This window comes from Ambystoma mexicanum, chromosome 3q, assembly GCF_040938575.1.
Source record: "Ambystoma mexicanum isolate Mex_15411 chromosome 3q, UKY_AmexF1_1, whole genome shotgun sequence".
Classification (NCBI taxonomy): Eukaryota; Metazoa; Chordata; class Amphibia; order Caudata; family Ambystomatidae; genus Ambystoma; species Ambystoma mexicanum.
In genome coordinates, this window is record NC_090926.1 from 747,803,886 (window position 1) to 747,822,055 (window position 18,170).

Below are 18,170 nucleotides of genomic sequence, written 5' to 3' on the forward strand. Positions count from 1 at the left end.
TATCCTAAGCACCCATTTTTCATCTGCTTTATGAAAAGAAGATGAAGCTCTGTAGTAGCCATAACTGTGTGAGGTAATCTCACACTGTCCTGTAAACACACTGAAGAGGCATATACTAAATTGCTTGCAAGCTCTCTTGGCTGAATTAGAATATTGTGCCACCAGCGGGTAGGGATTTTGTAAGCAATATCTTGAATTAAAGAACATATTGTTTGAAGGATAATACAAACAAATCTTTCTGTCTCTGCATTTCTGGTGCCAGACGACAAGTACTGCAAATTCATGGTTTCCCGAAACTGCAATTCAGGCACATACAAAAGGAAATTACTGAGTCACCAGACTGGCCTGTTGGACACAACACTGACACTGAGCAGAAAAAAAAGCATCAGATCCCTTCCATAACTAGGTGCTTTGCGTCTTCAGAGGCACAGGCAGGGTTTTTGGGGGATAAGGGAGTTCAGCTTCAAAGGCAGGGCAGTGGGGGCTAACCTCCAAACAAAGTACATTTTTCAAGTTCATGCAACAGCCTGTGGAAGTCTTCCCATCAACAGAGAAGTTTATAGTAACTCTTCTGAAAGGTACCCACAATGTACTTATTTATATCTAGTTAATGTTGTTTGGTCAATTTTGTACAAATACATATCTAATGTTGTGGAACACCTTCTTTATGATATGAGGTGTTTGTAGTTCAACCAGGGCTACTGGTAAGAAGTGTGATTATTATACTCCCTATTTTTATAAGGAAAAATTGAATTCATATTTACAGTGCAATACGTTTTAAAATGTACTTTAACTTAAAACATAAACTGTAGAAATCCATGCTTCTAGTTACTTACTAACTAATGCCAATCATAAGGTGAATTTGTACCTTAAACAACAACTTCTGATCAGGCACTACTATTGAGCTCCTTCCTGTGGCCCTGTTCAGAAGGTAACACTAATCTGAACATTTTCATAGAGCTGCGTTGGTGGAAGAAGGGGGAAAGCTTCGACCTATCTGTTTCTTATTTTTCATAAGGAGCATTTCTACTGCATGTTTTCTTTTGTTGGGAGTATTTGCCTTTTTCTAGCAAGTAAACGTGCGTGGCACACTACCCATCCGTAGGGCAGATGTCAACATAGATTTAACCGCACCGAACCAACAAATTCATATGCTTCCAAACTTTGTATGTAGGCAGCAGCCAACCACCACCTTTCAAACTATGTGTCTAGAATCTGGAACATTTCTGGGGGATAGCCAGGCAGGATAAGGTAAGTGCTTGGAATCCGTGTCCTAGGGCAGGTAGCTACCTGGAGGGCCACACTGTTGAGGGATAGACTATGAGATCTGTAGATCTGTGCAGATGGTGGTGGTGTGCATATGCAGAGCTGGATACATTATCATTGAAGATACAAGTGGTGCAGGATGAGGAACGGATAATGCCATGAAACTAGATGGGGAATACAGTCAAATCTCATCAATGGGGAATAGAGCATATGTATCCAACCAGCTATCAAGGTTGAGATCAAGAACACCCCCAAAATTAGCAACTCCGTGCACATAAATATCAACTGCATCCAGATAACGGGTTTATCAGCCACTTTTACTCCCTAGAAATAAGTAAATGCTCCCAAAAAATATTTTTACTCGCTTTTAAAATACTTCTATTAGGAATTGGACTTCCATTTTTACTCTCTAAAAAATCATTTTACTCCCAACTTAAAAAAATAGGGAGTAAAATGGAGCACTGAATCTTTCCGCTACGGATAATTAAGCACATTTGCAATGTGTCTTGAGCTATAGTGGGGAATCGTGCACAAACAGGGACTTGCTCAGAGACTTCTCCAAAATACCTGTACTTATTATTTTTCCTGAATCTAAGGGTTAGTACTTTGATTCATGCCTGCCTGCTAACAACAATTTTGGATGAAGATAGATCTTGCCCAAACCCTAATGGGTAACGCCACGAGCAGCGTATATATTTTGTATCAGTCTGATTGAAGAGCTGCCATATCTTGGGTAAGGCTCAGTCAGAAAGGCTGTTTTTTGCATCTTGCTCTTTGGAATACCGCAGGGCTGACTGGCAAGACCCAAAGGCAATCTGTGCATGCCCAAACTACACCCACTACCCAAAATACTTTTGTGAAATGAAGATGATTAGGGATAGGCTCGGAGTGCCTTGCTCCCTTCCCAAAGATAGCAGGACATGGCAGCAGTCAACGCAAGGACAATATTGTGTAAGGGACAGACAACTGGGGAAGATGACATTGGCATGACAGATGAAGAACTATACAGTTATGCATTCAGAAAGATACATGTACCTTGGGAGGCTAGCATGGCACCCGCCGTCTCCTGGAAATCCAGAAGCTGCTGCAGAAAGAGGATTGCCTAAGGGAACGAAATCAGAATGCAAACTTTGAGACAGTAGTTACATTTCACCATCTGCTACCATATTAAAGAAGAGCAGACCATCATCACCACCAACTTGACCCTTTACGCTGCGGTGAAAACAGTCGACCCCTGCATTTCACAGTTTACAGTAGAAGTAAAAAGAAATGGTGATCACCCCCTTCAATCCAAACTCCACCAGCGTGAAAGACACCTAAACGCTGAATAATGGAATAGAATTACAATTGTATGCAAAAACACATGGCTTTCCATAATGTCCGGACAGTGGTCTTTCCTGCCATTCCCACATGCATCAGATCCTCGGAATTAAATGTCAGCAAATAAGAGTCAACCGATTCCATTACACAGTAGGATCATTAAAAAGGTCAATGTTGGCAGATTAACAACAATCAGGGAATTTGATTGGAAATACAAGATTTGGCCTTAAGTGTCTTATTAAACAGGATTCTTCTTTTAAACTACATGTGTTACCTACCTGTCCCTAATGGAAGAACACCCTTTCCCTGTGTGGGGTGTTTGTCCGTAGGTGGGAGCTGGTGCTACGCCTATCTAAAAGGGAAAGATCAGGAGAGCTATCCCTATGTCTAAAATGTTAATTCACCAATTAAACTACTCTGTTAAAAAGGCAAAACAATCTCTACTCAATTACTGTCAACATTTCTAGGAGGAACTTTTTCCCTGGGGCATCATAGCCCTGTTTCTTTTTAATGACCTGCCAAGAAGTGTGTTGGCACTATATCGTAGATCAGTTGCTGTATTTTAATAGAGTAGTTTAATTAGTGAATAACATTGAAGACATAGGGATAGCTCTCCTCATCTTTCACTTTTAGATAGGCGCTGCACCAGCTCCCACCTAGGGACAAACAATGTTGGAGGCAGCCAGGTAGATCAACACGTCTGGCAGACTTCTCACCGGGCAGGTTAATATCACATGCTTTCTTTTTCTGGATTACCCAGTCCCTATGACTTGAAGAATGATGGGTATCTTCAGGATGGTCCCACAGAAGGTATGCATTACATCATGGAGTATTTCTTGACAGATGCCCTGTACTGGCCAAATGGAAACATGGATACCTCCTAACCACTCGCCCACAAAGACCCATGTTATACACAGTTTATTTAAAAATGTCCCCTGCAGGAAAGACATCAACAAACAACTCCCACTTAGAGAATGACATGGTCATTTATATTTTCCCAGGACAATGCCCCTTAATGGCCTGAAGAGCAAGTGATTTCTATTGAGACAGCTTCCTTTTACAGGAAACAATTGGAAACCAATTTCTCCCTAGAAGACAGATACGTGACCATTCCAGGAACCAATGCTGAGGAGCTAATGAGAAGTTCACGAAAGCCACATTACGATCTGCAATGCTCACTGTATGAGGCAATGAAGAAAGTAATGTTAGAACATCAAATGTACAATAAAGTGCCCATGGAATGATAGCAAAGACTCAGGGGACCATTCAAGAACGTATAATGTCGACTGGGCAAGAGGGAGGTTGACGAGAGTCATAACAAACCATGAAACATACCCAAGTGATCTTTACCAAGGGGTTATAATATCCATGGTGTACAGAGGCAATGACAGTTCTGCAAGCATTGAAAATCCCCTAAAATGTCCATAGGGTGAGAGAAATTAAATGCTAAGTATGAGGAGGTTTTTCAGAACTACTAGTGGTGCACATTTCTTAGAAGCCAACCTTTGTGGGCCTGCACAGGGTCCACAAATGTCTAACCAAACTCTCACTTGGCAACGAGAATTAGCAATAAGGCATACACTGGAGATTATGGGTTTGGTGGTACAATTAGCAAACGAAAGAGACTGTCAAGCATTAGACTGTCCAGTAAAAGCAAGTTCGAAAACACTATTTATTTAGCAACACATATGTATTAAGTCGAATAAACTAAAATTTAAGTGAATCAATATTTACCAATATAAAATCGCCATTTGCTGTCCAACATGGGACACTCATGACACTTTAGTATTCACAAAGTTTCAAAAGCAACACTAGCAATAGCCTAAAGTAAGGGAACAAATGTTAGACAATTTATCAAAGGCCTTATAATGTTATAAACACTTGATAGTCATCTTAACAAGTCCAATAACTATTCTAAGAACAGAGTTCACCAATGTTTAAGGTACGTGATCAGTCTTTGACTACTTAAGGGTAGTGTGCAAGATTAGTCACACTTCTCCATAGGAAGCAAAAACTCAGGCTCGTATTACAAATCGTACTAAAGGAACTATAGAATTTGAGTATGGCAAAATGTTGAGATGGATTTTCAGAATGAGCCCTGTGGAAGATTCAGACAGGCCACCCTATTCTGATGAACAGGGACAAACACCAAAATCTAGCCAAACTCTTTCTGGGTAGTGTGACTGAACACTGTCAAGTTATGTAGTACGCACACCTTTCTTTGAAAGCCCTATTGTGTAGTGAAAGACGTCCAATTGGATAATTCTTAACAAGTTTTGGGTGCAGGGAAGAAAATGCAGTTCTGGCACAAAAACTGCTACTGTATATCAAGAGAAGTAGTGTCCTTGTTGATGGACACTCCCGTCCCCTGCACCCCATATATGCTGAGAAGGAATCAGTCAGAATTTTAATCAATTCTTGTACATAACAATACATGAGTATTTTTTCATGTGTTTGTCTAAACCAGAATTTTATTAGTGCTTTGCAAGAAAAACATGTGATAAGCTAAGTTTTCAAATACAAAAATTAGCTCTACGTGTTTCAGGATCACAGTCCCTTCATCAGGTGCAGTACATATTTAGGAAAGTAGCAAATACTCTTCAAACTTCAAGTTTTATATAGCTAAAAAGAATACATTCACACTAACACTTCACTTTTGAATACAATTATGGATACTTTTCAGGATACTGTAAGTGTAGTAAAGCAGGTGAAAGAAGAGGTAAGTAATCAACTATATGAGAACGAATGGGTTGAGAATAAAAAAAGAGTTAGCAAACACCATATAAAACCTATGAAATAAGGTACTATTCTTAAAAGACCAAAAGAACCCTGAGGGTATTCCCACAAGTAGACCTCGAGAAACCCATAATCAGGTGGCCAGGGGAGGGCTGGCGCTCTCAGATCCCAATGCTGGGGGTGGACGATCCAGGGAGGATCACCCGGGCAGGCGAACCCGGGGTTATGTTCGGGGAATCACCCCAGGTGAGACGCGGTATTGTGCCGTGGAAGATGGAGGACGACGATATACCTGGGGTCTTTGTAGGCTATGATACGTTTACCAACCTTCCTCCCATTGAATCTACCTTACCCAAACCTACCATCCCCTCTGTATGTAACAAATCCCATAAAATCCCATACCCTGCTGCATTCAGAAACCATCTCTCTCAGAATCCCTGTTTTCCAGTTCCCTATCTGAATACTACCAATCATTCTTCTTCCCGTCCCTCTGATTAGGTTTTCCCGCACTCCCAACCTGCTCAGAAAAAATGCTTCAGTTCCCACCATCCACCTTGTTCATTTTACGGTTCCAACTATTCCCGTTTACTCCGGAAACCTTACCAATCCCGTCCTTCTTATTATAATTTTCCGAATTCTCACAAACCCTCCTGCTTATTTAAAAAACTTTCCCTATCCCCATCACACCCCATAGGATATTCAAAGTCTTTAACTTTCCCCCTGTCTGACACAACAGACTTGTAATGTTAAACCTGTGAAACTGACATGTCCCAACCCTGGCGCCGGGCAATTAACCTGAATTACACACACCTGGCGGCACTTTCCTTTCCCCATAGGGATAAATGGTGGAGCAAGCAAGCGCAGAACGAGCAAGGCGAGTACAGTAGACAACACGACGAGAAGGCTAAAACACAGCAGTTCAAAAGAAGGAGAAAGGTGGCAGGAATCGAGAGAATGGCGAGGAGAGAAGGGACCTTGCCCTATTCGTCCCAGGCCGGCGGAACCTTTGTGGAAGAGAGTCCAAGACCCGGAACAATAGCATAAGTGTCCTGCAGCAGATGTCAACGGTACACAGGGCAAGCCTGTGCCGATAAGCAGGAGCGAGGGAAACTCCTGCGCCCGTGGTACCGGCCTTGACTCCAGAGAAGCCACAAGCCAAGCGGTTCGACACAGCCGGTGAGTAGAGGGGAGAACCGATAAGAACTGGGCTTTGATGAGTGAGAATCGCAAAGTGGCAACGTTTGAACCAAAGATAATGAACTCTGAATGAACTGTTAAAAGTGTGAAGGGGAGACCAGCTGCAGAGGGAAAATGGCACCACGTGGGTGCTAACTCGAGACACACTGTCGAGCCCCATATGAGATAAAATACAAGTACCAGAAGGCCGTAGGAAGGCCTGCAAATAGGTCAAAGTGGTCATACAGAGGGTCAAGCTAAATCCCTGTACAATCGAAAGACTGATCTACAAACACTGTGAAAGGGAATTGAATCCCGTTAAGGCAAGAGGGGTCCGAGCCCGACCAAGGGAGATCCAGGGGTGAAGCTATCATCCAAAGTTGATCGATAAAGGAACTGTGATATATTTTGGAAATACGATACGTGAAAGGTCCGCGCCCAGAAGAGGGAGACCCACGGGTGAAAGCATCACCCAAGAAACCTTGGAAAAAAACTTCCATTTGTTAAAGGAACTTTTGTTTTGTTGCTTGAACACGTCAGGTCCTTGAAGGCAAGAGACTTTCAAGGGAAAACGAAACGTAGTCATCAATGTCCGTGATAAATGACAGATCGAGACTATACTGTGCTCCCAAGTGTCCTGAGAGCTGCCATTTGAACTGTTGTCTTGTGATGAAGAAGTCAGACTATACAGTGCTCCAAGCTCCCATCTTACCCTGTGTCCAAAACGGGGCAAAGGGAGACCTAAGCTACCGCATCCTGAGATATTATTTGAGAACACTTCTTGAGAACTATCCCACACCCCTTTTCGTATTAGTTGTGAGAGTTGGCAATAGGTTTCTTTGTATAGACCCTTTTTTGATTTCACACACCACCACTAGGACTGCCTTGTTTTTCATTTGATGGTTGACGCTTGCTCCCATCTTAGAGTTAGGTTTAGATTAGGCGTTTTTCCAACCTGCATTCAACATTCATTGTTCAATAAACACCCTTGAACTGTGATCATTTGTGTCTGTTTTACTTGTTGTCCCCATGAGTTTCTCACACTCTATAGGAAGATGGAACAAGTGTTGGGTAGAGCCAACAGGTAGTATGTAAGTGTTCCAATGTTCAGCAAAAACAAGAGTAAGGTCTTTAACAGATACACTCCAAATTCAACCACCTTAGGGGAGACTCGGGTGAGGATACCCAACCAGAATACCCATAGCCAGATCAAGGGGCAATCAAGTTGTGCAGTGACCCATGGGCACTACAGATAAAGGGCGCCGCCAGCTCACACAATGCAAAGTGTCATCTATGGCACTTAACATTATTTGAGCTGGCAGCGGCCTTTATCTGCAGCGCCCCATGTAAAATGTCAGTCAATTACTTTCAAATTCTCAAATTAGTGAGTTACTCACTAATAGAAAGTAATGGACTGATACTTAACATCACACTGTGCGTTTGCATTCTGGTATTGTTCAAACAATACCAACAATACCAGAATGCAAAGGCGTAGCGTGAACGCGCCTCTGCCTCTCAATCACAAATTGTATACCACTGTTCAAGGCTAGACAAGGGAGAGTTAGGGTTAGGACTTTACACCCATATAACCCTATGGAGACAGAGGGACAAACCAGGTATGTTTACTCATCCATTGTACTCACATTCACTCAGGAACAACCTTAGAAGTACCTGAAAATGTTGGGCCTTGTGGATTCATGCCTTGGTTCCATTGGGGGCAGCCCAGAGGTCAATTCAGGCATCTGGTTTATGGGTCTGGTTAGTTTGTGCCACTATTCTCTTATGGAACAATACAAAGAGAGACCAAGGACAGTTTAACGATACAGGGGTTCAGCCCTATAACAAACCATGGACACTCTCAGACCAAGAAACCCGTGTGTCACCTCAAACTCTCCTCTTGACAAAGGACTACTCAGTCCATGTACCAAATAGGTACCGACTATGCTCTGATGGACCTGATCTGGATTCTCGACAGCTGGACTCCCAGTATGCACAAGTTTCTGGGCCACCACTCCGGCAACGACCTCAGAGGACTCCCAGGATGCAATGCAAGTTTCAAACAGCAATGGCCACTTGAAGAAAATGGCAGAAGACGTCCCTTGTGGGGGAAACAGAGAAACTGGTCCAGCAAAGCCCCTTTTTGTGGTGGAGAGCTGCAACTTCAGAGAAATGCATTTTGCTCCATAAATTGAGGATCTCCGGTTTCCCAAGGTTCAACTTGTGAAAGCGACAGTTGTATCGAAGTAGTCCAGGAGGTTTAGCTAGCTCACATCATGGTTCCGGGGCTATTGCAAAGTCTTCCAGAACCTAGATCTTAGAGCAGGGGTTGGGACTGGTTGCCCCCCCCCCCCCAACAGTTCAAGGGTCAAAGCACTGATGAAGGTCTTCAGGAGATCTGCAGAGAGACAGGGTTTTGCCAGGCAAATGGTGGAAGGGCTGCTGGTCTTCTTCCAATGTTGAGTTCCAGGGGGATTCTCTACTCCGTAGAGGTCTTGGCTTCAACGATGATCTGCAGAATGGCTGCAGGAGTCTTCCTTTTATCCAGGATCCGGGCTAAAGTTGCCCCAAGCTCACCAACGGCAAGGATCTGCAACATTCAAACTGGCAGGGCTGTCCAATCCTGGACAGCGTCTGGCCACAGCATCTGCCCAGTAACAGACATACTTTGGCACCAATGTGGACTGGGTCTCAGCAACTAGCCTTAGCGGTTTGTGTGGCTTCTCTGCGAAAAGGTAGGGTTGATCTCTTTGTGAAGTCACAACGGACTCCTGGTATGTACAGAGTCAGAATGGCTCTCCCAAAGACACAGGAAAAAACCTCCCAGGAAGATTGGTTGAATCCCAGGACACAGCGAAGATGACTGAAGGTGTCCACTAAGAGCAGAGGCTGGGCTAAGGATGGATACTGGCAGAGAGCAGGAGGGAAGAAGGCAAAAGTGAAGGAAGAAGAATGATTCAAGTACTGAAAAGCAGGCTGAAGGACAATGAAAGCAGGAGAATACAGAAAGGGAACATCCTGCAACAGGAAAGTTGTGACGCGCAGTCGTATCAGGCGTTAAGATGGATTTCTCAAATCTTGACTGGTGGACAGATTTCGGGATGCAACCCTAGTTATAGTGAACAGGGGAACTCAGAGGTTAGCCAGACCCAATCAAGGTAAGGGTGGAGAGTGGTCAAGGCTTAGTCTCAGGAGATGTGAATTGGGTCAGGGTCCACAATGAGTCCACACAGTGAAAAACTCAATGGTTCTACTTAGACCGGTAAGTACAAAAATACTATATTTATTATAGGCTCCAAAACACATGACTCAAGCAGGTAATATTATCACACAGCACTCTAAATATAAAACATATATACAGTCACCTTTTGTTATAGAAATGCATACAATTCACCTACAAAGGGAAGGTGAGTAGTTATGCAATGAAGAAACCAGTCCACAAGAATAGAAGCCCTAACTGTTCCAATCCAATCCCTAAGTTGAATTGGGACTTGTGCACAAAAAGTTCACAAAGTTCCTTTAGGAGAAGGGACAAAGGCAGAAAGAGCTCTTGTGGTGGTGATAAAAGTTCCAAAAGGATTCACCAAGATTTCACTGGTAAGTAAGATACTTTTTCTATCACTTAGAACAGCTTGGCTTCAACGATGATCTGCAGAATGGCTGCAGGAGTCTTCCTTTTATCCAGGATCCGGGCTGAAGTTGCCCCAAGCTCACCAACGGCAAGGATCTGCAACATTCAAACTGGCAGGGCTGTCCAATCCTGGACAGCGTCTGGCCACAGCATCTGCCCAGTAACAGACATACTTTGGCACCAATGTGGACTGGGTCTCAGCAACTAGCCTTAGCGGTTTGTGTGGCTTCTCTGCGAAAAGGTAGGGTTGATCTCTTTGTGAAGTCACAACGGACTCCTGGTATGTACAGAGTCAGAATGGCTCTCCCAAAGACACAGGAAAAAACCTCCCAGGAAGATTGGTTGAATCCCAGGACACAGCGAAGATGACTGAAGGTGTCCACTAAGAGCAGAGGCTGGGCTAAGGATGGATACTGGCAGAGAGCAGGAGGGAAGAAGGCAAAAGTGAAGGAAGAAGAATTTTATGTATTGATTTTGCATACAACTTATAACCAAAACAACAAAACAGCAAACTAGAGTGTCTAAGGGTGCATGGACAATATAAGGATGTATTGCACATTAATAAAAGTCTGTTGACAGTTACATACAGCGTGTACAACAATTCAGTGGTCAGTGGCAGATACGGAGATAGTAGTTGGCAATAAGAATTGAACATAGGGGCCCCGTATATCCAGAGGACGAGCATGCATTTGCAATGTATGAAAAAATGCAACCTCTAAGTCCTAACAATATGCAATTTCTTCCAGCTAGAGTCGATTTGGTGCTGGCCCTTTCCACCATACTAGGGCTACACTTCTATGAGCCAACACCAAGAGAAGCACAGCCAGCCTTCTAGCATGTCTTGCTAAGCCTGTGGTCAGGCCCAACAGTGCCATTATAAGATCTACCAATACCTGTTCTTTGATGATTACAGATAACATTTCAAAGACCTCCCCCCAGAACGTGGCGACCGGGGGACAGTGCCATGCCAAATTGACAAAATCAGCTGTATTTGCTTAGCACCATGGACATTCCTGCGGCACATCTGGAAAATATTTATGCAATCTGGATGGGGTGTGGTATGTTTGATGTATACAATTAAAGTGGATCAGCTAATCTGGAGAGAGACACTTAGTTTAGCCCACTATATACGACCACTCCATGTCTCCAATCTCGATGCCCAACGTATTTTCCCATCTTTGTCTTGAGGTGTCTCCTACTTGAGGAATCTCTACCACTAGTCTGCCATATATTAGTGAGAACAGCCGACCCCCAAGCCTCCCCCTTGAGCTCCGATAACATTGTGAGAACATTGTGTAACAGTGAAAAGGATGGCGGCTGGTGCGGAAACGTGGGGAGGTGTGTCCCAAATTCATTCCTGATATGAAAATACATTAATATACCTAGGGGGCTGGTCCCCCCTTTTTCTTTCAACACTTCAAGGGATATTTAAATATCTTCCCTAAAGTAATCTCTTAGTGCACCAATGTCAAGTTTATTTATTAGATTGACAGACTCTTGTGTGCGATCCTCATACCCTACCCGAAGCAGAGGAGAATAGGGCGTCCCAACTCCCATTTTGTCCGCTATTCTGTACCAGGCTGCACAGGTGCAGGAAACAACATTCATCATCATTGGTTTATACTTAATGTATTCAGGAATACTTAATGTATTCAGGAATGCAGGAGCCGTCATGGCCCTCTGAATCTGAACATGTAGTCTGCAAGGTCTTGTTTCATACCAAAATGATAGGAAGTGGACTTGAGCTGACAAGTACTGTTCAAGGTCTGGAAGCACCAAACCACCTTTTGCGTATGGCTGTATTAAGTGTCCAATTTAACTCTAGGTTGTTGCCCTGCCCAGAGAAATTCCAATAGAATGACACAAAGTCGCGAGAAAAAAAAACTGGGAGATAAATCGGCACATTTAAAATAAGTATAGACATTTCGGCAGGACAATCATTTTCGTTACAGCAATACGCCCCATAGAGGAAAGGGACAGACCTCGCTATCTCTGTACCTGCTCTTGAAGGGCGTGAACCGCTCTACCATAATTTGCACAAAAGAGAATGACCGGACCGTGTGAGATTTCGATGCCCAGATATCTGGCGTTATCCAGTTGCCATTTAAATCCGAAATCCTCAACAATTATTGTGCTCGTGGTTAGGGAAAAAAATTACATATTTATTGGGATTCATCCTCAGACCCGACAATTCTGGCAATCTCGTCACTTGCCTCATTGGTGGGTTAAATTTCTCCCATGGTTCCTTTAAGAATAACGCTATGTCATCTACAAAGAGGGAGATAATCAATTTATACGGATCCCCCTATACAGGTGTTGCTCTCGTAATAAGAAAGCAAGAGGCTCCAACGCAAGTGCAAACAGTAACAGGGATAGGGGCAGCCTTATCTGGTCCCCCTCCCTATTACCAAGGGTTCAGAAATTCCACCATTTACAGCGGTCCTTGCTGATGGAGTATTGTATAAGAGGGCAACAAACTCAGAAATCTGGAACGCGGTCCCATTTTCCTAAGTATCAGGAAGAGAAACGGTCATTCGATAGATCAAATACTTTTTCAGCATCTAACAGTACAGATATCACTGGGACATCCTGATCCAGTACCTCAAGAAGCCCAACAAATCTGCATAATTCATTCAAGGTGTTCCTGCCTGGAACAAATCCAGATTGGTCTGCAATAACCAGACCATGCATAAGGGGAAGGAGTCTATTGGCCAGCAGCTTGGCATATATCTCATCATCGACATTGATGAGCGATATAGGTAGATACGATGAGCACTCCTCACGTGGTTTCCCCTTTCTTGTGCAAAAAGATTATTATAGCCTCCTTCCGTGTTGGGGGAAATCTGCCTGTTTCCAGGGACTTGGAGTACAGCCTGGAAAGGTGAAGCACCATTAGATTTCCGTAAGCCGTATAAAATTCCCCCGAAATACCGTCAGGACCAGGGCCATTGGGACTGGGTAACTGTTTGATAACCCCCATATTAAGGGCCTCCCACTTATCTTTGGGATAGCCAGTAAATCTCAATCTCTAAGTATTGACAAATGTGTGCCTCTGAGTGCGTCTTCCTCAGGGAATATAAGGCACTATAGAAGTCACTGAACACTTCTGCGATATCTGCGGTCTCATATTTATATTCCCCTTGGTGGTTTCTAATTTGATCTATCGGTGTGGGTTTTCTCTCTGATGCAAGCATTCATGCCAAGAATGTTGGCCCTTATCATATTGCCTAAAAAGAGCAGTTAGATTCTGGTATTTAACTTCTTGTAAAGCATTGTCATAAAAGCTATCGCATCCCTTTCTAATATTAGCAAGTATACATTTGTCCCCCCTTAGTTGGACATTTCTTTCTAAACCCTTCTACTTGGCTTCAATTGCATCAGGTTCTGCCCTAATTAATTTCAGAAACCCTGCTTCTTTAGCTATGCATAACTTGTGAATATAGCATTTAAACGTCTCCCACAACATCGCCTGGGTTTCCACCAACCCTTCATTAGTCGCGAAAAAGGAATTTATCTCAGCTTGCAGTTCATTTTGGATGACTTCATCTTTAAGTGCTTCTGCTATAAAACGCCATTAAATCTTCCTAGATTGTTTTTCTGGAATAGAGCATTCCAAAGTGACGGGAGAGGGATCCGACATAGTTATCGGAAGGATTTCACACTCACCTAAAAGAAGTGCCAATGTCCTGGAGATCAGTGCCAGATCAATACGGGAGGCCGTACTATGCACCATGATTGGAAGGTGTACCCCACTTTGTCTAGCATGCTGCACCGACATATATTGGTCAGGTTATACAAGGAGAAAATATCTACAATCTTTAGGCTCGCCTTGGATTATCGTAGCGTGCCTGTAATGGATCGATTGAGCACCATGTCCAGAACTGCATTAAAGTCACCCCCCAAAGGATTATTGAGTCTAGGTTTGATGCTAAATTCGAGATTACCCACTCAAAAAACCCAGGGTCATCAACATTTGTGGCTTATGCATGAAGCAACGTAACCTTGACACCCTCACTATATCCCGTAATCATTAACATCTGACCATCATGGTCTTTGCGAACCTCCTGGAGACAAAACCTGAGGGAACTATGAATAAGTATTGCTACTCCTCTGGCATATGTGGAACCTATGACACCCCCATTGAGCTGCCCATTTACTTTCGGAAGAGTAGATCATGTGCATTTCTTGGAGACACGGAATATTTTTACTATGGCGCTTCATATACAAAAGGAGTTTTCTGGTCTTGCCCCCTCGTATTTTCCAAGTGGTTAATTTAAATCCCATCTTGTGAGAACCAGGGTACTGCCCTCCCCACGGGCCACAGCAAAGTGCAGATCCAGCATACCCCCCCCCCCCCGCCAGCAACTGACCCTGAGAGCTCTGTCAATTTTAACTGTCCAGTGTCGATCATTCGTCCATGCGCAAAAACCATTCTGCAAAACACTCAGAAACAAGAACAATAAAACACCATTTGTGAATTCCTTCTGTAAGGAAAGCATGGTATCAAGAATAGACGGACTCAAGTGATCACGATTCAAGTGTGTTTATTTAAAAACATTACGCAGATTGGAATAACGCCCAATCTAAACCTAAATCTACGATGGGAGCAAGCTTCGACCATCAAATGAAAAATATGGCAGTCCTTGTGGTGTCTCGACAAAGTAAAAGGGACTATACTAAAACCTATTGCCAATCCTTACAAATAAATACAGAACGAGTGTGGGTTAGGGTTCACAAGAAAGAAAGAAGTGTAAATGACTAGTCAGGATGTGTCGCCGGGGTCTTCCTACCCCACGTTAAAGCACAAGATAAGGTAGGACTTCTGAGCACAGCACTCTCTCTCTCTCAAGCTTTCCCAGCACGAGACAACAGTTCCATTCTCGGCTATCAGAACCGTTGATGGTCAAGTCTCTTTTCTACTAAAAGTCTCTTGCCTTCAAGGACCTGAAGAAAGCAAATAAACAAAAAAGGTTCCTTCAAAATGGACGATGGGCGATTGCGTTTCACCTCCTGGATCCTCCTCTTCTGGGACTCAGATCCTAAACAAGTTCTTATCGCTATCAGGACCTTCAGTGGTTGATTTTCTTGCTTCTAGGGGCCTGATGGATTCAAATGTAACAAACAAATGTACCTTTTGGATTACTCTTGCAGTGATGATTCTTCACCCCTGGGTCCCCCTCTTCCGGGTACAGACTCCTCTTGAATATCAATCTCCCTCCCGTCGGGTTCACCCCGGCTTATACTCAATAATGTCTTTCCAAATGTCCACTGTGTGATGCCTTCACCCATGGGTCCCCCTCTTCCAGGCACAGACCCCTCTCGACTGTTTGCTTGCCTCTGTCGGGTTCACTCTGAATTTTGCAAAAATATTTTCTCCTTGGCATTCACAAATCTTAATGTCTTTTTAAACAGTTCTCCGTGGACATCCCTCTGCCAGGTTCACTTTTGTCAACACACTGTTTCTTGGGACTTTAGACTTCGCCCCTCTTTACTGGCATCCCTCCTTCGGGTTCACTCTTGCCACTTCTCAATTCCTTTTTTTCCTCTCTTAATGCAGGATTTATTTCCTTTGCATTTTCAATGGTTTGTTGGTCAAAGACTTTCGACTGTACAGTGATTTTGCTCGACCCCTGTATGAACACTTTGACCTGTCTTGGCGGCACTCCTATGGCCTTCTGGTATTAGCAGTTTCAATCAACACAGGATCAACCAGAGTCTCTGGAGTGAGCACCCACGTGGTGCCTATACCCTCTGCAGCTGGTCTTCCCTTAACAATTTACAGTTCTTTTAACTTTTCTCAATATGCCACTTTGTGACTTTCATTAAGCGCAGTCTGGTTTCTTTATCGGTTCTCCCCTGGACTCAACGGCTGTGATGAACCGCTTGGCTTTCTTCGTATCTGGAGTCAAGGACGGTGCCATGGTAGCAGGAGTCTCTCTCGGTCCTGCTCATCAGTGTATGCACGCTCACATGTACCGTTGACATCTGCTGCAACACACTTGAGCTATTGGTCGCGGTTTTACGATTCCTTCTATAGAGGCCTCACAGGCCTGGCTCGGAAGGGGCAAGGTCGCTTCTCTCCTTGTCACCCTCTCAGTTCACGCCATCTTTCTCCTCTTCTTGAACTGCTGTGCCTTGATAGCTGTCTCGTCGTGCGGGCTGTCGTGCAGTCTGCCTTGTTCGTACTGTGCTCTCGTGCTCCACCTTTTATCCCTGTAGGGAAGGGAAAGGGCCATCCGGTGTGTGTGATTCTGGTCAATTGCCTGACCCTTGTATCGGGACATGTCAGGTAAACGGCTCGGGTGTTAGTCTGTTGTCTGTGGTGTGCGAAAGTGTTCGTGCCGGAAAAGGGGGGGGCGAATACTGGTTTTGAATATCCTACGTGGTAGGATGGGGAACAGGTGTTTAAAGAAGGCGGATACCGCTTCTCATCCGTCAGTGTCCCACTTCTACTCCCAGAGGACCCCCCCCATTCAGGTGATCCTACCTCACTGGTCCACCCCCAGGAACTGGATCCAATAGCGATAGCCGTGTCCTGGCCACCTGGAAGACAGCCCCCCGGTGACTAGTCAGGGAGACAGCTTCAGGTTTCTCACACTTACAATCAGCAACCCCAACTGGCCCAAACCACAGACACCCTCCCACCCATTAGCCATAACGAGACGATTAACGCAGATGGCGCCTGTGCCTTCCCCAGCACACATTCTCTTGAGGACCTACTAGCATCGAAGTGCACCCACCCTCAACAGTGCCACCCGGGTAACATAACTGCAACTCTGTTTACTCCCAAATATTCAAAACAGAGATGACATGCATTACTTACCGTAAAAGCATTTCTGATGATTGTATCTGCTTAGATTCACATGCTGTGCATATGGTCCGACATCCAGTGGTAAGAGTATTGCATCTTGTCTTTCGGGGACCGAAAGGGGACGTCAGCATAGGCGTGTCTGTAACACTGTCCCTATTCAAAACAGGAGATCAAGGAAGTCCTGCACTTCATCAACACAACCAGCAGTTTTGTTCCCCCCTTGCCGTCCCCCTCTGGGCAGCATTTTGGTAATCATCTCCACAAATGAGCTTGCAGCCTCTGGTGAAGTGAAAAAATGTATTTTCCCATCGTGTTGGATCCGTAGTTTAAATATGCTACCATGTGGTTAAAGAGGTGCATAGGAGTACACCCAAAAAAGCTAAAAATAAAGTTAACACTACCTCCAGTTTTTCCGGACTTGAGATAGTATGGAAAAAACACCCATACAACTTAAGGCCCAACAATTGATCAATGCCCACCAAAATGGAATTACACAAGTCAGGGAGTGAGCAAACATGCTGGGGTCACTTTGAAGTGGACAGGAAAGAAACAAAAAATATTTTCCTAACACAAGAAACCACAGTGCACAATGAGGAACAAGATAAGGCTCTTCAATGGCACTAGGGTGAGGATGATGAAGGAAAGACAAGACATGCAATATTCATGTATGGTATTAGGAAAGATGTTTACATTTGCAGCTTTCCAATCTCGCTCAATCCGGCCCCAAACGTATCTGCAGTCTGTTTCAGCGATCCGCTTGTTTTTATAGTGTGGTCTTTTTTCAGCTTCACTCACAACTCAACACATTTCATTTTGGGGGCACTGGTTAGTCTCCAAGGCTACCAATTCAGGGGGACCCTGTCCCCCATTAATTATTTGGTACAGCACTGGTACCACATTTAAAGATTGTAGTGACAATGTACAATTATCCCCTTTCTTTTTGCCTCCAGTGCTTTTCATACTTCACTGTGATGCCCACTATTTACTTGTTTAAATGCAATTCTGTTCTCCTTAACCCTATTTTTGCCGAATAGTTGCCCTTTGTCTACTAGGGTGTCCAAAATGGCTAGCCTTGTTGCTTAAACCTGGTCTTTTCAGCTCACTTGACATTTTTGACTGTCTTCTTCCCGACCAGCTCTAGGACATCTGATGGGTATGCTGGGGTTCTCCCAGCCAAGAGGTCTACATATCAGGAGGGGATCAGGAGCCAATTGCTGAGTTGACCAATGGAAC

At 44.1% G+C, this 18,170-nt stretch overlaps 1 protein-coding gene across 9 annotated transcripts in view; it reads right to left on the minus strand.

The window, feature by feature from the left end:
• EXOC7 (exocyst complex component 7) overlaps positions 1-18,170 on the minus strand; it is a 704,768-nt gene that overhangs the window by 288,780 nt on the left and 397,818 nt on the right. For all 9 annotated transcript variants that reach the window (XM_069654713.1, XM_069654709.1, XM_069654707.1 and 6 more), the window contains one exon: positions 2,302-2,368. In XM_069654713.1, coding sequence (XP_069510814.1) covers positions 2,302-2,368 — 67 coding nt within the window. The remainder of the gene's footprint in view (positions 1-2,301; positions 2,369-18,170) is intronic.